General features: G+C 46.3%; 8 protein-coding genes across 8 annotated transcripts; 5 read left to right on the forward strand and 3 right to left on the reverse strand.

The window, feature by feature from the left end:
• Window positions 1–2,967: 2,967 nt before the first annotated feature.
• Window positions 2,968–3,734, forward strand: FSST1_009084 (uncharacterized protein; the record flags this gene model as incomplete). Its single annotated transcript, XM_083226028.1, has 2 exons — window positions 2,968–3,125; window positions 3,194–3,734. 2 exons carry the CDS (start codon window positions 2,968–2,970, stop codon window positions 3,732–3,734), a joined length of 699 nt encoding a protein of 232 aa, XP_083085045.1.
• Window positions 3,735–4,619: 885 nt separating this feature from the next.
• FSST1_009085 (uncharacterized protein) lies at window positions 4,620–5,378 on the forward strand (the record flags this gene model as incomplete). The annotated part of the gene is made up of 5 exons (XM_083226029.1): window positions 4,620–4,732; window positions 4,852–4,878; window positions 4,926–5,022; window positions 5,072–5,168; window positions 5,218–5,378. The coding sequence occupies 5 exons, from the start codon at window positions 4,620–4,622 to the stop codon at window positions 5,376–5,378; spliced, it is 495 nt and encodes a 164-aa protein (XP_083085046.1).
• Window positions 5,379–6,195: 817 nt separating this feature from the next.
• Window positions 6,196–6,965, forward strand: FSST1_009086 (uncharacterized protein; the record flags this gene model as incomplete). Its single annotated transcript, XM_083226030.1, has 2 exons — window positions 6,196–6,290; window positions 6,344–6,965. The coding sequence occupies 2 exons, from the start codon at window positions 6,196–6,198 to the stop codon at window positions 6,963–6,965; spliced, it is 717 nt and encodes a 238-aa protein (XP_083085047.1).
• Window positions 6,966–8,425: 1,460 nt separating this feature from the next.
• FSST1_009087 (uncharacterized protein) lies at window positions 8,426–9,101 on the forward strand (the record flags this gene model as incomplete). The annotated part of the gene is made up of 2 exons (XM_083226032.1): window positions 8,426–8,472; window positions 8,525–9,101. The coding sequence occupies 2 exons, from the start codon at window positions 8,426–8,428 to the stop codon at window positions 9,099–9,101; spliced, it is 624 nt and encodes a 207-aa protein (XP_083085048.1).
• A 1,235-nt stretch (window positions 9,102–10,336) lies between these two features.
• On the reverse strand, window positions 10,337–11,069 carry FSST1_009088 (uncharacterized protein; the record flags this gene model as incomplete). Its single annotated transcript, XM_083226033.1, has 2 exons — window positions 10,337–10,970; window positions 11,020–11,069. 2 exons carry the CDS (start codon window positions 11,067–11,069, stop codon window positions 10,337–10,339), a joined length of 684 nt encoding a protein of 227 aa, XP_083085049.1.
• Window positions 11,070–14,075: 3,006 nt separating this feature from the next.
• Window positions 14,076–14,530, reverse strand: FSST1_009089 (Dabb family protein; the record flags this gene model as incomplete). The annotated part of the gene is made up of 3 exons (XM_083226034.1): window positions 14,076–14,231; window positions 14,295–14,405; window positions 14,465–14,530. 3 exons carry the CDS (start codon window positions 14,528–14,530, stop codon window positions 14,076–14,078), a joined length of 333 nt encoding a protein of 110 aa, XP_083085050.1.
• Window positions 14,531–16,301: 1,771 nt separating this feature from the next.
• FSST1_009090 (transcription factor domain-containing protein) lies at window positions 16,302–18,703 on the reverse strand (the record flags this gene model as incomplete). The annotated part of the gene is made up of 5 exons (XM_083226035.1): window positions 16,302–16,584; window positions 16,638–17,443; window positions 17,489–18,320; window positions 18,381–18,493; window positions 18,650–18,703. The coding sequence occupies 5 exons, from the start codon at window positions 18,701–18,703 to the stop codon at window positions 16,302–16,304; spliced, it is 2,088 nt and encodes a 695-aa protein (XP_083085051.1).
• Window positions 18,704–19,936: 1,233 nt separating this feature from the next.
• FSST1_009091 (ABC-2 type transporter-domain-containing protein) lies at window positions 19,937–24,265 on the forward strand (the record flags this gene model as incomplete). Its single annotated transcript, XM_083226036.1, has 3 exons — window positions 19,937–20,724; window positions 20,779–21,676; window positions 21,728–24,265. The coding sequence occupies 3 exons, from the start codon at window positions 19,937–19,939 to the stop codon at window positions 24,263–24,265; spliced, it is 4,224 nt and encodes a 1,407-aa protein (XP_083085052.1).
• Between the last annotated feature and the right edge of the window lie 131 nt (window positions 24,266–24,396).

Here is a 24,396-nt window from a genome sequence, read left to right on the forward strand (position 1 = left end):
CAAGTAACAAGACCGAAAGACGACAAAGCAATTGCCCCCAATGGCCATTGGAACCTCAGCGGACAGAGAATGTCGGTCTGCTACAGGATCCCGATTGAGAGATATCGAACATAGATGTAGTTCCCGTACCTGGTGGCGAAACGAACATGGGCTCAAACTTATCAGGGGTAGAAGAAGTAGCTCTCCTGCCTCCCTCTTCCCAAAACAAGGACCTCTGAGCTCGCCCATAGTCCTGTCGGCCGGATTGACAGCTCCGGAAATGCATTACAGGCACTCATCTTTCAAAACCGCCGAAGACAGCAGACACTTGGCCTGACAACACTGAGTTAATATCCATGCGCCGATTTACATTCATACATCTGGCTCTCTTAGCGCCTAGAACATAAATACCGAAACTTCCAAATCGTTGATCCAGGGTCCGCGTGACGCGATGAACTGAAAGGTAGGATTCACAAGAACGCCCTGTCTGGGTACCACATATTAACACAACACTAATGATATGGTGACTCCCCCGCGAGAATTTGAGTCATCTAGTCGGAAGACTGTTAAGGAACGAGTCAACAAATTCGTAACAACCGAGTACCAATGCTAAATGAATAACACAGCTTTGGGATTGTCGAAGCGGCAAGGCGTTCGATAGCTGCGCCAGAGATTGTCGGAAATGTTCTTGGCCTTTGAACTCAAGCTCTGAATCGAGACGAACTGTCTATATTTCTTTTGAAGAAACTCTCAGACTAGAGTTGACACGCCCACGCGTTTCGGAGCTGGAGAAATCCGCCGATACACAAGCCATTACAGCCCCAAACAGCACAGCACTACCATTTTTAGAGCGCCGTTTCAAGTAATCTATAGTTATATCTCTCCTGGCGTGCCCTCGTTAGCATTGATCAGCGCTGATACTGGGTAGAGCCGAAAGACCATTACCTCTACAACCCATACTGCTTCCATCTCTGAGGCCCAGAAGAGGAGATAAAAGATCTCCGGACGGAAGACCAGTCGGTGCACAGGGTAAGGTTGTTGTTACTCATCAGTCTTCCTGTTGAGGAGCTCATGAAAATTGCCAACCGTCGGTAACTTGCTGTGGTAGAAATATCTCTTTGAGGACATGGCAACCAAAAGTTCGCTGGTACCGGGAGGATCTTGTCTGTGGTGTTGTCAGCTGGCCACTTGCTCATGGAGACGGGGGGACTGGCGACTGGGAATTGGCGAAGTCCGCCTTGAGGAGACAGCGTTCGAGGTTGTCCGATGAGGTACCTTTCGGTACAATTATGACTGTGCTTGATAGAGGTATATAGAGCTATCGAGAAAGAGTTAGCGTGATAACTGATGCATTGCACATAAAGACAACACCCACCACTCTACCACGATATGAGACTTGACGCAGTCAAGTCACTCTCGGACCATTGTCAACTTAGCCAGACTTACATGCGAGAAGGAAGAATCAGAAGAACTCTCGGCGTGGACATATAGAATAAAGAGACAGTGTTCTAAGAGCTACTCGTCTTTGAGTAACGAAACTGGCGTGAAAAAGCATGAAATGGTCGGGTTTAGATATCCAAAACGATTCGCCAGAGGCTAACCCAAGTTCTCTGTACTTCGAACCGCCAGTCCCGAGACCTCCTACAATGGAATTACTCATTGTTGGGATCATCAATATCAACACCAATTCAAAGGGGCTAGAAAGCCTGTAGTGGTTGAATAGGTGGCCCGACAGTTGAACTGATCCTGAGTGTTGTCGAGTTCAACGATGAGACGTGACTTCCTGCAAATCTCACCGAGAATCAGTCTTGGATCAAGCGAAACAAACTGGTTGTCTTGAGCCGTGCAAATTCATTTCTGTCCTGATGGCTCTGTGACTGTACTTCGATATACCCCTGAAGCCCCCCAGATGAACTCAGGAAGCAGGTGTATAGCTTTGAATTTGGGAGTGAATAAAAGCCGAAGTGAAGATAGTCAAGGATGTAAGGACGTAGTGAAGAGGTGAGCGTGGAAAGGGATATTGTAATCGCGGTTCTGCTTGTACAGGTCGGACGACCGAAGGCCTAAAAATAAATAGTCAGCACAGAGACGAGACGGAACTATCTGGAGAAGGTCATGGATAGATGTAGTTTACTTATGAGAAAGATTGGATCGTAAATACACACCGCATGCTTATGGTATATCGTTCAGCATAATGTTGATGCAGCAATGCCTGCGAGTGGCTTTAGGTACAGCGCCAGATAGAATAGGGGAAATACTTTGGTGGGAGAATTAGATATCCCGGTTACCCATATCTCACTAGATGGCAGTCTGAAGGAATGGATGAACAAAGAACAGCATACAAATAAATGAATAGAAGGGTATGGAGCTTAAATTACGGGAGATGAATTGGCAGTGGCACTGATATTGGAGCCTGCTAATGCACCCACCATTGCCGCCACCGTGGCCACCAACTATAGAAGAATGGCCATGGTACTTGTAAAACAACGTATATGATGAAGAGAATGATGCAAAAAAAGAATTACTACAAAGAATAGGTAGCTTGGTGCATCAGGGGAAGAATAGTTGCTGAGTTGCAACTTGAAGATAGGATCTTGTACAGGTATGGAATTCGTACAGAAGACGACTCATTCATAAAATCAGGTGTTGTTACACAATAAATGCAATGCAATGGTATTCTGGGCTATCAGATAGCTGAGTAATGAACGACTTGAGGGGGAAGGGCGTTTGGTCTGGTCGGTCTACGCAGCCCTAGAATCGGCCATCAAACCGCACTGCCAAAAGGTCACAAATATTTCTCCCACATTCTTTTCAGCTCTCCCCCTCCCAGAAAACATCAGCGGAATTTCATCCCAAAACATTCTTCAAACCTTTTACTATCCAACTTTCCCAGATACATTCTTCCTTCTCACATTCGCCTACCCCTTTATGTCATCGTCTTTCCATTGTAATCACTTTCCTCTGCAAAAGTATCCCATCACTATAATCATGCGTCGAGATTACGAGGAAAACCCGCGAGAGGGAACCCGTGACTTTCGTATGGATCTTCCGTCGAACAACCCAGAGAAACACTTTGACTACTACTTCGATGAAGAGTTGAACGACATTGTTCCGGATCGTGACGAGCACTCCCCTCTCCCAGAGCCGTAAGTGTTCACTACCTAGGTGACCGACGCCTCTGAGAAAAAACACCACTGACTTACCTCGTCATCAGCGAAATGATCCAAGTCTATTTTGGCTTTGATGAACAACAACCGGAAGACGCAGTCCATCTCGAAGTCCTCGAGGAGCTCTTCCCTGATAATGTTCAAGACTTTGCTTCCAGAGAAGAGATTCGTTTCCCTCAAGTCCCTGAAGAAGTCAAAAAACTCTTGATTGCATTCCTCTATACCGGAGGACTCAACCGTCCCGATATAGACGATAACAGCACCCATGAGAAGATTTGCAAAGAGTTTGAACTCATGTTTCATCTTAACGCTGCAGGCTGCTACACAGCCATCAGCAGGCTGACGACCGACTCTCATGCGTCTCTGTGGGAAATCAACTTGTGGATGACCGAGGAAGAAATCAAGGACTTCGTCAACAACCACATTCATAAAGAGTGGCCTAACCGTCTCCCTGAGTGGTACAAAGCTTTCCTCGAACACTGTATCAACCAACACATTCACGCAATAGCAGTGGAGTTGCGCAAGCCTGTAACTGCTGACTCTAACTTGCAAGACCAACAGCCAACCACAACAACGAACAACAGTTGATGCTACTCCTGGCCGAACTGGTTGTTGTGGTACTTTTATGGTATCATGAAGAGATTGATTTTGCACCATGTTTCTTGACGACTGGTATATGAGACCAAAGCCTCTCACCCGCTCTTCATGCCCAACGGCTTGTCCAGACATGTCGGCGAGCATTGCGCTGTAAGACCGAGGTCGAGAAGGTAAGTCGCAAACCAGATATACAACAGGACAACGGTTGACTTTGGTAACCTATACAGACGACGCTGATAATTCAGCTGAACTGGTGTCCCTTCTTAGGGTTTGGGTGGTGCCTGGTCTTAGACCGGAGAAGTGTAAGTTGCGACTTGAAGATGGGACATGCACGGTTGCTAACTGCCTCAAAGTGTAGGGAGGACTATTGATGGTCCTATAAAGCGGTGCCTCTTGTGGTACCAAATGGTGCCTGGCCTTGCATCAGAAAAAAGGAGAGAAGCGGGCCGCGGCTCACTTACATCAGCTTCGCCATGACGGAGAGGAGGGACCCGCCCCCCTGCAGCCCTAAGCCTCGTCTTTGCCTGCGAAGAGTATGTTGTTGTTGTTGTTGTTGAATGACGCTATGGATACCAGCTAATCATAATCAGCTTCGCAAAAGGCAAGCTGGGCTGGGGCGGGTTATCACTACACAACTCCTTCTCTCTCAATAAAAGTATAACCCGCCCCCGGGCCTCGATGGCCCGAACACTGTCCCCGCCGGAGAAAAGTAAGTCATGACACAGCTTCGGGACTATACCATAATTAACAACAATCAGTTTCGCAAAACTCGGCGGGGCGGGGGTGGGTTGTCCACTTGACGCTGGCCTCCTTGGCCTAGCTAGGTCCTCGGACCGCAAGGGTAAGTACTACTTCACGATGGAATGACCACAGCTAATGCATTTCAGTTTGCAGAAAGATATCTGCGTGGGTACGGGTCAGGATTACCTGAACATGAGCCGCCGTGATCCAAATAACACGGCGGCGAACGGGTGGAGGAGCGGAGAAAAGTAAGTGTCAACCTTTACATAACATGACACGGTAGCTGACTTTCACTAGTTTCGCAAAAATGCGGCGGGCGGGTTGGGCCTCCTCCACCCCGACTTCATAGTCTTGACTATTACAATAGTCCTGTCCTTGCCACCCCCGGAGAAAAGTGAGTCGAGAGCGAGAAATGTTTTGATTATAGCTAACTCTTGTCAGTTTCGCAAAATTGCGTCGGGGGTGGTCGGGACGGCCTGATGTTGGGGCCGGTGGTTATTATTGGAACATGTTGAAGCGGCCACTCCGCCGGAGAAAAGTGAGTTGGGAATTCAAGGACGTTTACGATTTTAACTAACTCTGGTCAGTTTCGCAAAATTGCGGCGGGGTGGTCGGGCCTGTTCAACATGGGAGCTGGTGATTATCATCATGATAGTCTTGGGCCAGCCCTCCTCCCGGAGAAAAGTAAGTCGAGATCCAATAAAGTATCAAGATGATGGCTAATATCTCCTAGGTTCGCAAAAGGATAGAACGGGAGGGGGCTGGCGATCAAAGATGACCTCGGTCAATGGGAGTTGGGACAGTAGTGAAATATGGCAGGACTGGTATAATGGAAAATGGGAAGAGGGAAGAATATTACACTGTCCAAAGAATGACAAAATCTCGCAAACATGAATCTGCTGCTACCACTTTCAAGATGTCACTCAAAGCTCAATGATCAGGCATGCTCTCGTGCAGATAGTGAAAACAGCACCGATACACTACAATCAAACTTTGAGGGACTTTGTGCTTTGATGCAAGTTGGCCGTCAGCCTAGATATAGGTTTGCTTGTGGTCTGTTTGTTTGCCGTATGTCATCAGAAAACCAACAGTCATATTTATTGGAAATCGATTGGGTATTTAAAGTATTACTAGATCACACTTGACACTGTAACTGTAATTGAAATCCATATTCTGAATATGTTTCAGAAGTCGTGAAGCAAGAGCAACATGAAAGTTGTCTGTGAGGGATATCACGTGAACGTACAGGAAAGATCCAAAATTGGGCGGATGGTCTTCAAATATGATGCAGACACAAATTGAATGTCTACTGAGTAGCGAAATGGACGTTAAGGATCCTCAAATTTCATCATCAGCATTTAAAGTTCGTATGTGCTCCAACGGACGGCTGAGTGAGGCTTACAGGGGCTTTGCAGATGGGACAGTATGAACCAAGAGGTAAACTGAGGATTATCTCCCATTAAACTTTGCTGTTGCGCCGCACATCACGCAGGGTAAGTTCAAGACACGGTGGGGTTTTCAAAATTTGTTCATCACCTGGGATCTGGAAAACCTTGAGGATTCCAGTGCCCTAACCTGTGGACTATAAAGGTTTCCCTCCCCCCTCTTCCCTCCCAGGTGTCATAAAGCATTTAGCAACACCGGTTATTGTTCCTCGACACCTCTCTACTAATAACTGCAGCGTCTGCACCACACTCCAGGAACTACCATCATGTCAGACTCGGGAGACCTGGAAAGCCTGGACAGCTCCGATTGGGAGATTGTTGACCCCGAACCGGTAAACAAGTCCCCACCAGTTACGACCCAGTACGTGACTCGTTGTATTACAAAGTTGTGTCTGCTAATAAGTTTCGTCATAGTACTGACCGCGGGGTCTGCTACTCAATCAAGTTTTTCGACGGTCCTGGGGGAGAGCGTTACGTTCCTGAGCATCTCATCGAGAAACACACCGATTTCGCCGCCCTCTTCGATAAAAACAAGCATCTCGATTGCAGTCCCGTTAGCCGTGCTACTGCTTCGGTTGTCATGAGTTATCTCAAACGAGGTCGTCTTCCTGGCCCCAATCGGAACGAGTCTGAAAGGTCGGCGGTCATCCGGCTGTTCAGGAGATTGATCATGTTTCGCGAAGACGCACCCAGAATCAAACTTCAAGGTTTGCAGGAGTTGAATGTCAAGGGAATCACGCAACTGCTGGAGAAACTGACAATCTTGGATATGCTTGAGGTCGCTACCAAGGAACGCGAGTGGCGACTGGCCGAGACAGACGACATGCTGATCAAGCTTCTCACCCTCCGGATCTGTGCGCAAACGGAGGTGGTTCCTGTAGAGACCTTTACTGTTATGGATAATTTTTGTAACAAGGTAGCCGATGTTAAATGGGATGTGGTCAAGGCTATGATCAGCATCATGGTCGACTATCAGCGCTTGAAGAACAAGGACAGAGCCATGATTCTGGAGAGATGTAAGGCCTCGGAAGATTGAGAATTGTGTATCTGGGGGTAATTTGTTCTAATTAGAAGAAAGAGAAGAATATGGAGGGAAAAGAAAGAGACAGAGACCTTGGACAGTATTCCGCTGGGTAGTAGCAAAATGGGCGAGAGTTGAATACAATATCGCGACTATGCTACCCTACCATTACTAATATGATATATCAGTAGAACCGAATTGGGAAGTATTTAGATTATATTGATGTTAATAAACGTGAATAGAGTTGCGTACTGCAAGGTTTAGATACGTGAAGGTTTGGTTGCGTGGTCAACTTTACTTGTTTTACCTTTTACTTGCCCCGAGACGACGACTATATATTAGGTTAAATCTCATAACCTTTAGTATGGGATCCAATACAGTCTCTATGTATAGGAGCGTATAGTGATGAAATGCAAGCAATGTGTAGGTAATGGTCCGGTGTTTGAAATTAATGACTTCGGAGCTGTGTAAACTAACGTGCTAAGTGTAGACTGTCCCCCCCTAGCGGACCTCCACACTGCAACCCAAATCTCAGTCAAAGGAGATGATTTGAGTGCTGGGCTCATTACTGTTACGATGAGTCGTCTGTGAGAGTGTGCCTGTGTGTCTACTCCGCAATACCAACTAGAGTAGGCTATATATAAGAGGCCATGGTTCAATGATTCGGTAAGACAAGTAGAAGCAGTACAAAGGCATTGATAAGATTCATGGTGCAATGTAGTTCGAGAAGGTGTGATGGGATCTTTGATTCTACTGCAAGGTAATGTCAGTTTTATCATGGGACAGTTCAACATGACTGGTGAGGCGTACTATAACACTAACTGGTCTGAAGGAGCTCCTATTCTCTCTTCGAAGCTACAGAAGTAAATGAGAGACCGAATGTATTATAGTGAGTGAGTTGTATAGAGAAATATCGGTTGCTGAAGGAGATATTGTCGAGTGTCTCGGATGCAAGTATAGTCGACTCTCCAGCTGAGGATATTCAGATTTTGAAATGTAGATCCGTATGGCAGAAATACACTGAGTAAATGAATGTATAGTTGTTGAAAAGATGAATATACCAGTTGGAAAGCAGGAGCTAATTTCTTTGCTGAGACGCGAGGAGGATGCAAAAGAATGAGAGACCGGGGTTTGATTTCTAGCAGAAGGGGAAGAGTGGGATTTAGCGAAGAAACTGAATGACGTGATGGGAAGCCTAAGAAATGAAAAAAGAAGATATTGGAAGCATTAGGAACCAGAGCATAGCCATTATCAACAATTTCATAGGTAGTAGGTAGTGGGGCGTAAAAAGATTGAGTAAACAAGACCAGACCTGACCAGGCAGAAATTCTTGTTCCCCCCCCCATCTCAACAAAGCTCAATCTTCTCTTTTGTTACATCTTCACTTGAGTCTAGTTCCTAACCATAAACTGAAAGAATTCCTACAAACTTCTGTCCGTCTTCCTATCCAACAAAGAAAACAAATTCGCCAAAACATGCCTCCTCGAGCAGTACACGACGGCTCAAGCTTCTACGGAAACAAGTGAGTTTTATCTTAACTTTTCTCTCCAGTCACACTTATTCACTGTCGAAAGTCCTTCGGTTCCTCTCGTGACCATCAGTTTTATTCACTGCCGGGTCCAGTTCCCCCGAGCTGTTGTGTTGCGCGAACCCGAGTTCGCAGCTCTGTTCCATCAGAGTCACCTTCAATGGCCTGGCTTATGTCAAGAACAAGCCGCAATTGTTGTGAACTATCTTATGGAAGATGTTTATCGCTCAGAGCGATCTAATCTAGGCTCTACCTTCGATTGCCAGCGCCAAGATCTTCATGATGCCATCATCCTTCACTTCCAGGGATTAGAATACCGTCTCCCTGGTCTTCGTGCACTCTGCCGCATGGAAATTATCCGTGCTGCAGTCACCATGCCCCTTCTGGCCTTCGTGGGGTGCCTCCCCGGCTACCCAGACTGGATTCGGATCAACAGTCGCTGGTTCGACCCTTTGCTCTATCATCGCATCCGTATGGAAATTCCTGATGCTGTGTCGGCCGACATACAGGACTTCCGGTCTCTTGAGTTTCTCACACACTACTGTCTTGTTGTTGCCGTTGCCGGCACCCTATACATCGCTTTTGACGACATCAACCAGGATGTGAGCGAGAGCTCTGACTAATTCAGTTCACTTGCTGCTTCCTATCGGTAAGGGATCCATCTCTTCGAATGTTGCAGTCGACGCAAAGTCTAATGGAATGAATACTTAGGACGATCTCACCAAAATGCTGGATGTAACTATATGCTCCTGTCAAGGGGGCAGACGAGACTAGGCTGATCTAATGTAATGGTAAGCCAGCCCGACACCATCCTACTCTCTTCTATCCTTTGCCCTAACATTCCAGCAGATTGAGGCAGATTGGAACGCTTTCTATTTGGGGGGTGGAGGGGGCTACCATAGGGAATCGACAGGCTGGAAAATGGGCCACCCCTGGCTAAGGGGGAGGCACGATCAATACTTGATATTAATGTTCTCCGATACAACATTTTGGAACGCTCTACCTTGTGTATGATATGGTTCATGGTCTATCTTACTGAAGTGAGGTTCGGTTCTGTCTCTTATCTCCTGTATTTATCTGGAGCATCACCTAGCAGATTAAAGCAGACACTCGGGTACGAAGATGGGAGAATCCATTTCATATACTATCTGGACTTCCCTCCCTTTAATACATACTTACAATCGTGTGTTAACATACATAGTCTCTTGCCTAGCGGGCAGTGTATTCAATACCGGCCGACCTTTAATTAAGCGCTTAGGAATCTATAATCGGATCACACCCATACTAAACATATGATGCAAGTGATACCCATTACCTCTTGTCTAGACGAGTAATACTGACGCTTCAGGGCCGATCTTGGGCCTTTGTCCCTACTATCTTATTCTCGGTCCCCAAAGTCAACATATACATTCAGCGAAGCATATATAAAAGCGGCCTTATTGTACCAATATATTTCACTGCTTAATACAAAAGAGATGAAACTAGAGGTCGCTTTATACTATTCAGACTGCAATATTAGATCATTCATGTTTGTACCCTGAACCTTGGAGGTCATCTTTTATGTTACTCATGAGAGGGGACATTCTTTCAATTGGACTAGAGTACAAAGTGTGGCTTTCTCTCTCGTGGCATAAAACCCTATCCTCCTTTGCCGCCAAGATCAAATCAGCCAACATAATTAACCATGACAAATCATCTTGGCGTGTGTAGGCATGTGCAAGATACTTCTGCTTGATCTGCGTGCCTTTCCAGTCCGCTCCAATGTCCCAATAGTACTTTGATGTACCCCTTCCACCGACTGTTTCACTAGCAGTAAAGAGCTATTCATGACAGCTCCTGTGTTGCAGAGATGAAACGTCTACTGCCTTCCGTTGTTGTTGTTGTTGGCGGCGGCGGCAGCCTTGAGCCGCTGGATTTCCATCTTCATGTCGACGATAGTACCCAGAAGGAAGTTTTCCAGGGTCTTACTGAACTTCCAATCCTCACCAACGTTGAGCCGGTCCCGACGGCTGAGAATCTCGCCATGCATTTTGGCCCTCTCTCGCATGTACGAAATGAACAAGGAGTCCTTGCCGTTGAATTGGAAGCTCTGCTTCGACAGGATTCCCGCAAGATACACAAAGCCGATTTGGTCACCAGCCAGTTTCAAATAGTGAAATGAAAGGCTTTGCAGGGACTTGATCTTGTAAAAAGTGGCGAACTCATAGATCTTCAAGTGATAAAGAAGTCTATCACTGTCGTTGTCTTCTGCGCAGCCAGTTGGACTGAGAATAGGCTGCAGGTACTCGTCGCTGTCAACGTGGGCGGACTTGCTTTTGATGATGCGGATGCAGCAGCAGGCCTGACGCGTATCCATGAACTTGAAAAGATAGACGTTGTCATCTTGGCATGCCTTGAGAAGCTGAGGCCAGGTGCCAAGACTATCCCAGTCGACAAGGAACTCGTTATCTTCATTTTTGAACAAGTAATGTTTACTGGTGTCATGGAAGCCACTATACAATAAGTATGCGAGATATAGAGACTGTAGAAAGAATTACTCACGGCGTGGTGGGCAAGTGTTTTGCCAACAGTTTCTGATATGACAGTGCCATGGTGGCGGACCGTTGCTCTGTTCCTTGTCTGTCAAGAGTGTCAGTGTATATAAGGTATGAAGAGATAGAAAGCCCTTACCGAGAGATATCGTCTACGGCAGACCTGGTAAGGACAGCTGCTGTTGGTTGATGTAGGGTGAAGATAAATTCTCAGAAAGAAGAAGCAGGTGGGAAGATTTAAGTAGGTCAGAGGTGATGTGGGCCCGTTTGAATATGAGATGTGCCGGTCCTCTGACAGCTGGCAGTGCCGTTTGAACGACGGTAGCGACATACGATAGGAGGGGAGACCTGGCAGTGCCATGTCGCTCGGCGAAACACATGCGGCGGCTCTTTCTCCCAAAACGTCTCGAGGATCTAGTGGATACCTAGATACCTGCCCAGATAAGGAGTCCAAAGAAGAGGCAGGATAATACTCTTGATTCTATAGCCGTCCTAACTGAAGCTCCCTTTCCCTGCTAGGCAGATTTCGCCAGTGACAATACTCCGTAGACTAGTCGGTTTCAAACCCAAGACCGAGAAGAACATTCTTGTTCTTTCACACTATATACAGCTGGCCATAATCGTGATTTACTCGCGTAAAGCCTTGCCCAGTGAGATGTCTGCCCATTGAGTGATACAGACCCATTGCAAAATACTTTCATGTTGGCCGACATACGCTACAGCCCAAAGGCTTGCTATGCGGAAGTAAATGTGGCATTTGATTTAAAAAGGGGGAGATCCCAAATAAAAAGAAAAGACTTTACACGTATGAGACCTACTAAAGCCTGCAATGCCCATAATCCATCGCGTATCCTATGAAACATATAGAAACCCCTTACAAGATTTATCCTTGACCAAGGAATGTTGTCACTAGTGAAAGTTTTTGGACATGATTGAACCTTTGGACACCTGATCAGTCAGGATCCTTGGCTAGACGCATAGGATACTTGACTAAAGCTTTTAAAATCCACCTGATAGTATCCGAATGATATATCATTCTTTGAGTAGGAATATTAGGTTTAGAAAGACTTTCTTAAAACAATGCTCTTTTCGGAAACTACTACATATGGTCTTGCGATCGCTTTATAGATACTTAGTCTGCTGCTTACATTACTAGACTTGAAGAGTCCAAAGCTATAGGCAGTGTTATAAATGCATGTAGAACCGCGCAACGCAAAGCAGAGAAACATATAATAGCAGCGAAAAATAACGCGACCTACTTGCTGAGAAGTATTACTTGAAGGACCCAAGTCGGAGAACGAGATGGGATGTAATACCAGTATTGTAGAGATGGAGTGTCTACTCTGGTAAGCTTATGAAGCGTTTGTGGTATAGATAGAAGGGTTATCTCTCAACCCAGATCAGGAGTTGAAACCGAGTAGTTTTTGGGAGTCCCAGCGTATTTCGAGAGCCCAGCAGTCTAGGAGGTAGTTTCGATCGATCGTGGTGAAGCTTTTGCCGCCTGGGGAAACAAAGAGACTAGGAGGAAGGTTTCGTAAGCTATTTTGATTGTCCTGAAAATACGTCGTAGTTGCTTCTTTCACAAACCAAAAGACATCAGGCCAAGGAGTGAGATCTTGGCCAGGCTTCGATAGTTCGTTGGACACTGGACAGGCTTCTCAGACGTTTCCAACAAGCGCCACTATTCTTGAGATATACTTAGAGTGTAGGCCTCCTTCTCGACAGTTCCAAGATATACTGCGATGTTGGACTTGGAATGCGTAGTGACTTTGTAGTGGTTCGGTCTCACTCGAGAGAGTATCTTCTATTTCTTCTCATCCGGAACCGTCTGGAGTTTCGGCAGTTGAAATACCAACATTCAGATATTAGAGACTTCGTCTTGGTTCTATTATTTCTTTGTTGAGTCGGATTCCGGTTGGTTTGTTTGTGTGAAATGTTTGGTTGAGACAGAATTCACATGTTTGTGTATGACACAAGTAAAAGAATCAAGGGTTTTCTTGTAGCGGGCTGCCACAAGAGTGGGGGTGGGCAGGAGGGAGTTTTTATTTACAGCCATACAAACATATCGATGACACAAGAGGCCACACAACCTTCAACAAGACCTCGACATTCCATTTGGAGATATTACGATCCAGTCGAAGCCTTTCTTATCTATCGAAACTATTCCGAGACGTCGTTATTTGGTTTCGTGGCGTCTATCCTCGAATGCGGCCTACAAGCGATCCCACAGAAACTGGCGAGGCAAGCGACACAATTCCAGAATAGAAGGTAGCGCTCTGAATTAACAGACTGAATATGCTCATGAACTCAGAGAACTTCTAGAGCAATTGTCAATAATTAGCACTCTCTCAGTTTGCGCTGATCTTTCTGTCAGCTCCTGACCCCTGAATCCCGTTGCACCAGCTAACACTTTCTCATTCTTCCAGGAATCCTCTTCCTATCTCACACTTTGATCCATATACACACCATCACTCACGAATGTGTCTTTAAGACCGATTGGCTAGAGATCTCCGACTTCCCAACGAGAAGGGCCTAGTAATGTATCTGTCAAGGACCTTAGCGGCGGTCAACACTTCGTTGGCACTCTGTTAGGATGTCCGGCTAGCCTGGAGATATGAAGAGTTCCCTTACATCCCGAACTTCAAAATTACTCCCTATCATCATCCATCGACAGTCTTAGATCATGCGGCAGTCCCCAAATCCAAAATATCTACACATGTCAGCTCGCTACGGTCGATAGCAGCCGCTCTTGTACAAACTTTAGTTCACTGAGTCAGGCGCCTCTAAGAAGTTTTCGGAGGCATCGGGAATAACTACATGTTACAGTTGATATCATGAACAATATTGGCAAGATGAGTAAGAGCTAGCAGTCACCTATTGAAAATATTTGAGTCCGGCTGCGAGCATAAGCGCCGGGCTTTCTTATGTCTCATTTCTGTTGGCTTTCCAAGGCATCGTATATCCCCTGCAGTAGGCTCATGTTCCAAAACATGCTGGTCTATATCAACAGAAAGCCCAATTTCTTAGACTTGGCAGAAATCCTCGAGTTCAACTTATGTGTCGAGTTCAATAAACTCCATCCGTAAAGTCAACCACAGTAGCCTTTTCAAGGAGGCTTCCCACTTTGGCAACAAAGGCCCGATGAGCTGGGTCCTTCTCTACATAGTAGTCTCGATCCTCCGTAGAGTTGAAAATAGCGACGAAGCCATGGGTGAGCCCGTTCTAAATCCATCATGTTAGGCCATTGTCTATTCATCCCCAATGATTGCCCGGAGGCACTCTCACCTGCATTCCCTCTGGAGAGTTATCTTTGCCGCCTACAAGTGAAACGATGTATGGACTGTTACTTGTAGGATGGATGCATTGGTCTTTGAGAGCAAGAAAGGAATCGCAAATCTGACACGGAGTGGGGATTGTTAGTTGGTTTGTGTTGCATGGCATAATTTCAAGCGCACTTTTTTTATTTCAGATGCATCGACATCTGACTTGAATTGGAAGAGGACAGTGTGAGTGAGAGCCATGCTGCAGTAGTCCTCTTTGTTGATAGTGTTAAATGTCTCTGTTGACTTTGATGCGGAGTAATAATCGAGCCGTCAGACATGGACATGGATACAGATTCGGACATAAAGGCTGCTCGACTGATTGGCTCAAAGGTCACGTGAAACTTGCTGTAAGTACAAACTGGCTGGGGTTGGACTAGTTCAAGCTAAGTGGCTTGTGTCGCATAGGTTATTTCAGTTGACCTACCTCTAACAAAGATTTGTGAAAACATAGCACGAGAGCATTGCGATCCCCCTACTCGTGGATCTGGGGTCTGTTACGATTTTCAGTCCACTTCCTGGCTTGTCCTTTGCTCAAAGAGTCTGATACTACACTAGACCGACATAGGTCCACCTCCCGATAAAGCCCTGCCCCGTCGTTGATTGTCTTACGATATCATTTTTTCTTGGCACCTCCAGCTTGGTACTCTGCGATACATTGGGAGACAGAGTTGTTATGTTTAGACAAGTGGCCTATGGAAGCAATCCTGTCTTACACCTTGCAATAAGAAACATAGTGTAGAGTATAGCCATTGCCTAGACTGACTACATTTCAAATCAACTCGTGTTATATCAAGCTCAATAATATGCCACTATGGATCGGCTAGCCTTTTCTATCACTGGGATCGACTCTTTTTTAAATTGAAAGTCAACACTAACTCAGACCAGGTCAATTGCTACAGACTGTTATCCTACTTGTTGAACCTGCACTATAAGACTTAAAAGTGCCACTGAAATATAACGCTTAGCGCGCTATATCTAACTTTTACCGCAGTGGCCTACGGTTTAACACTATTAACCAGTTATCTTATTATTAATACATATTATTAATAAGCCTACTAAAGATAAAATAGAGGAAAAAAAAGAATAATATATATCTTATAATTATATTAAGAAAAGAAAATATCTGCCTTTTAAATAATTACTCTATAGTGAGCAAGATATTATTTTACTAGCTGCCTACCCTGTACTAGTATATTGTGAATGTCAGTGCAGTCTATATTTAAATTTATAAAATAAAAGTGGGTTAAAAGGAACTCGAAAAAGGAAAAAGAGAATGCGTAATCTGGGAATCGAACCCAGGGCTCCCCGATGTCGCTTGAATGGCAACGGAGAATTTTACCACTAAACCAATTACGCGTTGATTTCTTAATATTGTGGGCTCGATAGAAACGATTATAAACTCAGAACTAGAGAATCTATCAGATCAACCTCTGGAAAAGTAGGTACGATAATCAGCTAATAACAACAATAGACGCTGCCACGATAAACGCTAAAAGCCTTATTTCGTATTAGTGCGCTGTCTTTATTCCAATTAGTGATCTCTACTCTTTCCTCTGTAGGCTTTGGCGATGGTTTCTCTCTCCACCTTAAGGAATATCTCATCCCCTGCCAGCTCGGCTTTCAGAATCCCCGAAATGACAAATGCATCAGCACTCAGACTCTTCTTTTTCGATATCGCATCTCAAGGCACGGACCAAGGAGTCGGTAGCTGCTTCCTTATATCACGGCAGGGGGTTCTTTTAAAACATGTCAATGGCAATGGTGATCACTTGATGGCTAATTAAGAGTCTAACGTTACTGAAATGACTGAACGACAAATTCCAGCGTAAGGGTAGTGGTCCAAAATTCCCCACTATCTGTGGCAAGACCATCAAATCCGCCGTGACGAAATAATATATGGATCCTTCTCCCGGGCAGTGGAAACGAAGAGCTTATTTTCACGGAGGAAGGCGCCGCCCCGAAACTGCTCTTATGAGTCGGTTGTTAGCAGACATCCATCTTGTTGCTGCAATGTAGAGTTAGCTTTTCTGATTGCACCGCTGGCTAGACGAACAAGCTCCATGCAAAACCCCTTGACGAGAATCGTCTGTTCATCTTGGTGACATGTGTGGTTCGATAATGGAAGGTTGTGGATCAGCTCAGTGGCAGATACAAGTAGTTCGAGGTCTGCATGGGCCGTTACACGGAGGGGGTGCATTAGGATATTGAAGAAGATAGTAATCATAGCAGCGGTAGGATAAAACACAACAATCCTGACCTAAGGTTAATCAGATGCACTATGCATTTCTGTGAATAGTCAACTTACCAGAAGGCTTCACCAGCCAGACCTTTCAAAGCCGCCTTGAGGTACACAAGCGTTGAACGACTCGCTTCCAGCGCCAGAGTAATGCTTGATTCAACGCCTGATTCAATAGTAGAGGCCCATTGTGCATCAATGTTTGACTCCTCATGGTCAGGATCATGCATGCATCTGCCACTAGCGCGATGAATAGTAGCCAGAAGGTGATGGTATTCAAGGTGAAGGGTAATGGCTCGCATGCTACGCGGAAGATGCATCCCTTCAACGTTGACTTGAGAGTCTTTGGCAATAGAAAGTTGGGGTCGAAAGTTTGGCGGAATAGACTTTCTCCAAGTTTCCAATTCATTGTCCAAATCTCTAATGTCAAATAGAAGCTGGGCAGGTGTTTTTTTAGCGGCTTGCGCGGAGTAGAGCAAGCGGCTGGTCTTTTCCTTGATATGACTAAGACGTGGATCTCCTGGGAGATGGGGTGCGAGGCCATTGTCGCCAAGAGACTCAGGAGGAAGATGATGAGTTAAGCCGGGGAGATATTCGTAGCACTCCAGGTAGTTCTCTGGAAGGGTAAGGTCGCAGTAGTCATCAGACATTAAAGGAGGTTGGCCGGTTCGAAGAGCAATGTCCTTGTCAAAGATGTAGGTAAGCCAGAAGAGCAGTCTTGTTTGACGACGCTGTCGGCCATCGTGAGAAATATGACCGTTGTTGGTCTCAGTTGTGGTGTAGTGATGACCACCAAGGGTAAATACCATGCGGCAAGCAACGGCGTGAAACATCGAAGCGGAACGGAGTCGTCCTAGGAAGATCTCATGCATATTCTGCAATCATGTTAGCTCATGTGCTATATGAAAAAAAGGACTTACCAGCATGAAGGCCGTTTGGAGAGTGACGAGGCTCGATCCCTCGAGAACATCCGTAAGAATATAGCGAGCTTTTGTGGCACAAAGATCGGTGTCTACAGGTGGCAGATCAGTCAATGACCCTTGGAATAGTGGAATCATAGACGCGAAGGCCAGAACACAGGCTTTTTGGCTTATTTGCTCAAGCGAGGGAGACTTTCCACTCCAGCTTAGATATGCAAGGTTGATCGTATCATAGAATAGCTGTGGATCCACGACCGGGAAGATAAGTCTGAAGGAGGAATTGGCAAACGCATTGAATATTGTTTCGATGGCCAATCTATCTGGGAGGGTGTATAGATCCTGTGGGTCGGTGAAATGGTGTGCTGACAAGGGTAGTGCAAGTGTCGGGAGAAGCTGTTGTCCTGCGTCGAAATCGATAATCAATCCGGTCTTGGACGCAATCCACTCCTTGCCTTGATCTGAGATCAGTGGCAGCCCGTTGTGCTGGCTAATATGGCCTAAATGAAAGCCACCGAAGTGGAGCTGGCCATATGAGACAGCACTAGGGGAAGTCACAACAGGAGGGAGACTCTCTCTTTGGTCAACAGATTCTGAGTCCAGCATAGGAGAATTAGATGGGTCTGTTTGTGCAATAGCCACCTGAGTGGACTCTTGACCGGTATTTATTGTTGAGTTTTCATGATTCCTGTTATTTTGTGAGGGAAGGGAACTCGGAGTAAAATGTTGTGATACTCGGCTAAGAGAATCGTCCTGGGCGGCAAGTGTCTGAGCGAGTGCTTCTTCCACTTTTCTCAATCTTTCTACAAGGCTTCCTTCTGATGTTTGTTTGGATCTGTAGTATACCTAGGTAAGCCAAGATAGTCTTGGTTCAACATCAGGAAATAGAACTAACCTAGACCTGACGGCTTGCTTCCTACGACCCCTAACACGATCGAAAGTGCAAGCTAGGTTGTGGTGTTGGCACCAGTTACATGGGGCAGCAGAGTCTGTCAAATCACATTGGATCTAGTATGGTAAGCCACCTGAATAGTGGGTAGGGGCAGATGTATGGGTGATCATCAGGGTCGCCAAGAGACGAGTTTGGTAGAAACGTTTAGGTCAAGCTCCAGGGGTGGATGGGAAGCGAATAACGGAGGGAAGTTATTGCAATACTGTACGTACCTTCCGTTTGTGGCATGCATCACAAGCTCTCTTATTAGCCGGTTTTTGGACCATAACTATTTAACAAAAGGGACTGGGAGGCAAAGCAAAAGTGTTGTTGAAATGCACGGAAGTTGAGTTTTGTGCCGAATAATAAAGCCGATTAGCGTTGATATTCAAAGGTCCGTCCTGCAATGAGAGCAAAATGAGAATCGATTCCAATCCGGTCGCAGATTGTGTTCGATTCGTCATGAAAGTTGAGTCTGAAGGTAAGTCGGAGTCTCAAGAATGTCCGCAGAAAGAGGGATGGCGGAAGTTATGACTGAGAAGATGCACAAAGCACCGTTGAGTAAGCGGCAGTTCTGTCAGCGCTAGACGAGATGTGGTATAGATCGAGGCGTCTAGTCAGGCCTGCCATGTGAAGATTTGGACTGGAAGCCCGCTAGACAGGGAGTATTTGAGCTAATTGAATCACTAAGCGGTAGTTTTATCACTTCCGCAACTTCCGGCCCACTTCTTTTCAAATTGACTTTCACTGATGCTGGTCTCCCAAACATCCGGTACAACATCAACGTTCCAATCTATCCGGATCGATCCGGACGCGGTACCTGATTACTATTATACGTCATCACCTTCATCTACCGACGGTTCTCGCTGTTCTCGTTTGTCCGAGTTGAGAGTTTAGGTAAGGATTGCCTGGAATACGACTGCGTGAGATATGAGTCTACAGGACTGATAGATAATAATCCCCACAGAAGAAAAAGACCCATGTTACATATGTAGAATTATGGTTAACACGGCTGGAATGTGCTATTTACAGATTGTCGTTATCATTATTCATCAAGGTACCCTACGTAGACGACTTAGCCCCCTGTCACTCTCATCTCATCCGTAATGTCTTCAAGCCGCTACTACCTTAGTACATAGTATGGAACTGATAAAGATCCGGTTACTAAGCGGCCAAAACCCTCGCTCGCACTCGCAATTTCCAGACGTGTTCCATCAGCCTCATACTTGATCCACAGAATCCAACAAGGATCGCTTGATCAACAATGCCTTTGCTCAGATTCAGTAATTCCATTGGCCGCAGTCCGGCAGTCGGACACCGAAAAAGGCCGCCATGTTTGTAAGAATCTGACGCAAACACAGCAAGTCTTTCTTTATAATAAGTTTACTGCTTCCTGATTTAACATGTTATACAAGCATCACTGTTATTTATTCCTCGTTCTTATTTGTTCAGATCTTGTCGACCTGGAGGTTGTGGCTAATTAACCAGCCAGGACTATTTCTTGTCCACCATCAAAAAACATGGAATCCATGGAATCTGATAGCATCGTCTCGACGGTCTATGAACCGACACCTCTCAAAGAAACCCCCAACGATGACTCCGAATGGAAGATGAAGTCGGATGTCATCGGCTTCAAAGAGCGTGACAAGGCTTCAGGCGTCCCCGATAGAGAACTCGGCGTTACATGGAACAACCTCACAGTCAATGTCATCGCCGCCGATACCGCCATCCATGAAAACGTCCTCTCTCAGTACAACCTTCCAAAGCTCATCAAAGAGTCCCGACAAAAATCACCACGTAAGACCATCCTTGACAACAGCCATGGCTGTGTCAAACCTGGAGAGATGCTTCTCGTCCTGGGTCGTCCCGGCTCTGGATGTACCACACTTCTCAACATGATTTCCAACAAGAGACGTGGTTACGCCAGCGTCGAGGGTGATGTCTTTTATGGCTCAATGACAGCTGAAGAAGCCCAGAGATATCGCGGCCAGATCGTCATGAACACTGAAGAAGAAGTATTCTATCCCGCTTTGACCGTCGGTCAAACTATGGACTTTGCCTCTCGTCTAAAGCTCCCCTTTCAGCTCCCCCAGGGTGTCAACTCGCATGAAGAACTTCGAACTCAGACGAGAGACTTTCTTCTCAAGTCCATGGGCATCGAACATACCATTGACACCAAGGTCGGCGACGCTTTCGTCCGTGGTGTTTCCGGAGGTGAACGAAAACGAGTCTCCATTATCGAGACTATGGCTACCCAGGGTTCAGTCTTTTGCTGGGATAACTCTACTCGTGGTTTGGACGCAAGCACGTAAGTAAATGCAAGAAAGACAATTTTCATATTTTTCCCTCTAACAAATCATAGTGCTTTGGAATACACCAAGGCGATCCGCGCAATGACCGATGTCATGGGTCTAGCTTCTGTAGTCACACTCTACCAAGCCGGCAACGGCATATACGACCTCTTCGATAAAGTTCTAGTTCTTGACGAAGGACAGCAGGTCTACTATGGTCCTCTCAAAGAAGCCAAGCCTTTCATGGAAAGCATGGGTTTCATTTGTCAACACGGAGCCAATGTTGCAGACTATCTGACCGGAGTGACTGTCCCCACCGAGAGACAAATCCACCACAATCACCAAAACCGATTCCCACGAACTGCAAAAGCTCTCCGGGCTGAGTACGAGAAGTCGCCGATCTACGAACGAGTACGATCTGAATACGACTATCCTACTTCCGATGTCGCCAAGGCAAAGACAAAGGCTTTTCAAGAGGGTGTTCGTCAGTTCAAAGACAAGAGATTGTCTGATAACGATCCCATGACGGTCGGTTTCTTCCAGCAGACCAAGGCCTGCATAGTCAGGCAATATCAGATTGTACTCGGAGACAGAGCCACATTCTTGATCAAACAGCTATCCATGATCGTCCAAGCTCTCATCGCCGGTTCTCTCTTCTATAACGCTTCGGATGATTCAAGTGGCCTATTCGTCAAGTCCGGTGCCGTATTTGTTGCTCTTCTCAGCAATTCGCTCGTCTCAATGTCTGAGGTCACTGACTCCTTCACTGGCCGTCCTGTTCTTCTCAAGCACAAGTCATTCGCTATGTACCATCCTGCTGCATTCTGCATTGCTCAGATTGCCGCTGATATACCGATCATATTAACACAAGTCACGACATTTTCGGTTGTTGAGTATTTCATGGTTGGGCTTACTTCCACCGCTGGTCATTTCTTTACCTTTTGGATCATCTTGGTTGCTATCACCATTGTAAGTTAGCCACAGGCCAATCTACTAAGCCCGACTAACATAATACTATAGTGTATCACCGCTCTCTTTCGAGCTGTCGGTGCCGCCTTCAGCACTTTTGACGCTGCTTCTAAGGTCTCCGGTCTTCTCATCACTGCTACAATTATGTACTCTGGCTATCTCATCCAAAAGCCCTTGATGCACGATTGGTTCGTCTGGATCTTCTGGATCGACCCTCTGGCATATGCTTTTGACGCTCTACTCTCGAACGAATTTCACGGGAAGATCATCCCTTGTGTCGGCAACAGTCTTGTTCCCAGTGGACCCGGCTTCGATGATGGTAATCACCAAGCTTGTGCTGGTGTGGGCGGAGCCAAGCCTGGCCAGACCTTTGTTACTGGTGATGACTACTTGGCCTCTCTGTCCTATGGGCATGATCACCTCTGGAGGAACTTTGGCATTATCTGGGCTTGGTGGCTTCTCTTTGTGGCTATTACCATCTTTTTCACCACAAAATGGCACGCGGCGACGGAAGACTCACCATCTCTGGTTATCCCCAGGGAAAACGCTCATATTACTGCAGCCCTTCGCCAATCTGACGAAGAGGGTCAGACCAAGGGTGAAAAGAAGATGACTGGTAGTCAAGACGGTGGTGTTGTCTCGGGTGATGACACTGACGCCAGCGGTATCTCCGACAACCTAGTTCGCAACACTTCAGTTTTTACTTGGAAGAACCTGACTTACACCGTCAAAACACCCTCCGGAGATCGCGTTCTTCTTGACAACGTTCAAGGTTGGGTCAAGCCCGGTATGCTCGGAGCCCTCATGGGCGCCTCGGGTGCTGGAAAGACCACTCTTCTAGATGTTCTTGCACAGCGCAAGACAGATGGTACTATCCGTGGTTCAATCATGGTCGATGGTCGTCCTCTGCCAGTTTCCTTCCAGCGCTCGGCAGGTTACTGTGAACAACTCGATGTACATGAACCCTATGCTACCGTCCGCGAGGCCCTCGAATTTTCTGCCCTGCTTCGACAAAGCCGCGATACTCCTCGCGAGGAGAAGCTCAAATACGTCGAAACCATCATTGACCTTCTCGAACTTCATGATATTGCCGATACCCTCATTGGAAAGGTTGGTGCTGGACTGAGCGTTGAGCAGCGCAAGCGAGTCACAATTGGCGTCGAGCTTGTCTCCAAGCCTAGCATTCTTATCTTCTTGGACGAGCCAACATCAGGATTAGACGGTCAAGCCTCCTTTAATACAGTCCGTTTCCTACGAAAGCTGGCTGCTGTCGGTCAAGCGGTCCTTGTTACCATCCATCAACCTTCCGCTCAGCTGTTCTCCCAGTTCGATACACTCCTTCTTCTCGCTAAGGGAGGAAGGACGGTATATTTTGGCGATATTGGTCATCAGGCAACTGCCGTCTCTGGGTACTTCGGCCGCTATGGCGCGCCTTGTCCCAAGGATGTTAACCCGGCTGAGTTTATTATTGATGTTGTCTCTGGCCATTTATCACAAGGCAAGGACTGGAACCAAATCTGGCTATCCTCTCCTGAACACGCTGCCGTTGAGAAGGAACTCGATCATATCATCACTGATGCTGCCTCCAAGCCACCTGGCACCACCGACGACGGTCACGAGTTTGCTACCTCTCTCTGGGAGCAGACGAAACTCGTCACCCATCGCATGAACGTATCCCTGTATCGCAACACAGACTACATTAACAACAAGTATGCCCTGCACGTCTTCTCAGCCCTTTTCAACGGCTTCACATTCTGGCAAATCGGGTCATCGGTCGCTGAACTTCAACTTAAGCTGTTCACCATCTTCAACTTCATCTTCGTGGCTCCTGGTGTCATGGCCCAGCTCCAGCCTTTGTTCATTCAGCGTCGAGATATCTTTGAGACACGTGAGAAGAAGTCCAAGATGTACTCCTGGGTCGCTTTCGTTACCGGCCTCATCGTTTCCGAAGTTCCCTATCTGGTAGTCTGCGCTGTCATTTACTACGTCTGCTGGTACTACACAGTTGGGTTCTCTGACCACTCGTCTCGTGCTGGAAGTACCTTTTTCGTCATGCTCATGTACGAGTTCATCTACACTGGTATCGGCCAGTTCATCGCCGCCTATGCACCCAACGAAGTCTTCGCATCGCTTGTCAATCCACTTGTCATCACTATCCTTGTTTCTTTCTGCGGTGTCCTTGTGCCATACGCTGGCATCCAGGTCTTCTGGCGGTATTGGCTTTACTACATCAACCCGTTCAATTACTTGATGAGCAGCATGCTCACCTTTAGTGTGTGGGGTGCTGAGGTCAAGTGCAAGGAAAAGGAGTTTGCTCGCTTCAGTCCTCCGAATGGTACTACTTGTGGCGAATACCTCTCCGAGTGGCTTACGCAGGTTCCCAGTAATCTAATCAACCCTGATGCTACTGATGAGTGTATGGTGTGCTCGTACACCAAAGGCGAGGATTATCTCCGTACTCTCAACATCAAGGAATACTCCTATGGTTGGAGGAATGCTGGTATCACCGCTGCCTTTGTCTTTACCTCCTATGCACTCGTTTATGTCTTGATGAAGCTCCGAACAAAGACTTCCAAGAAGGCGGAGTAGACCTCTATATCGTGGCAATCTTTTTTATATTACTTTTTATAGACTGCAAACTTTAGACTTAATTAGACTTCCTGCTTATAGACATGTTTACCAATGCATTTTTTTCTCGTTAATAATATATCTCGCTTTAC

Source organism: Fusarium sambucinum, chromosome II (assembly GCF_050947815.1).
Source record: "Fusarium sambucinum isolate potato_lamoka chromosome II, whole genome shotgun sequence".
Classification (NCBI taxonomy): Eukaryota; Fungi; Ascomycota; class Sordariomycetes; order Hypocreales; family Nectriaceae; genus Fusarium; species Fusarium sambucinum.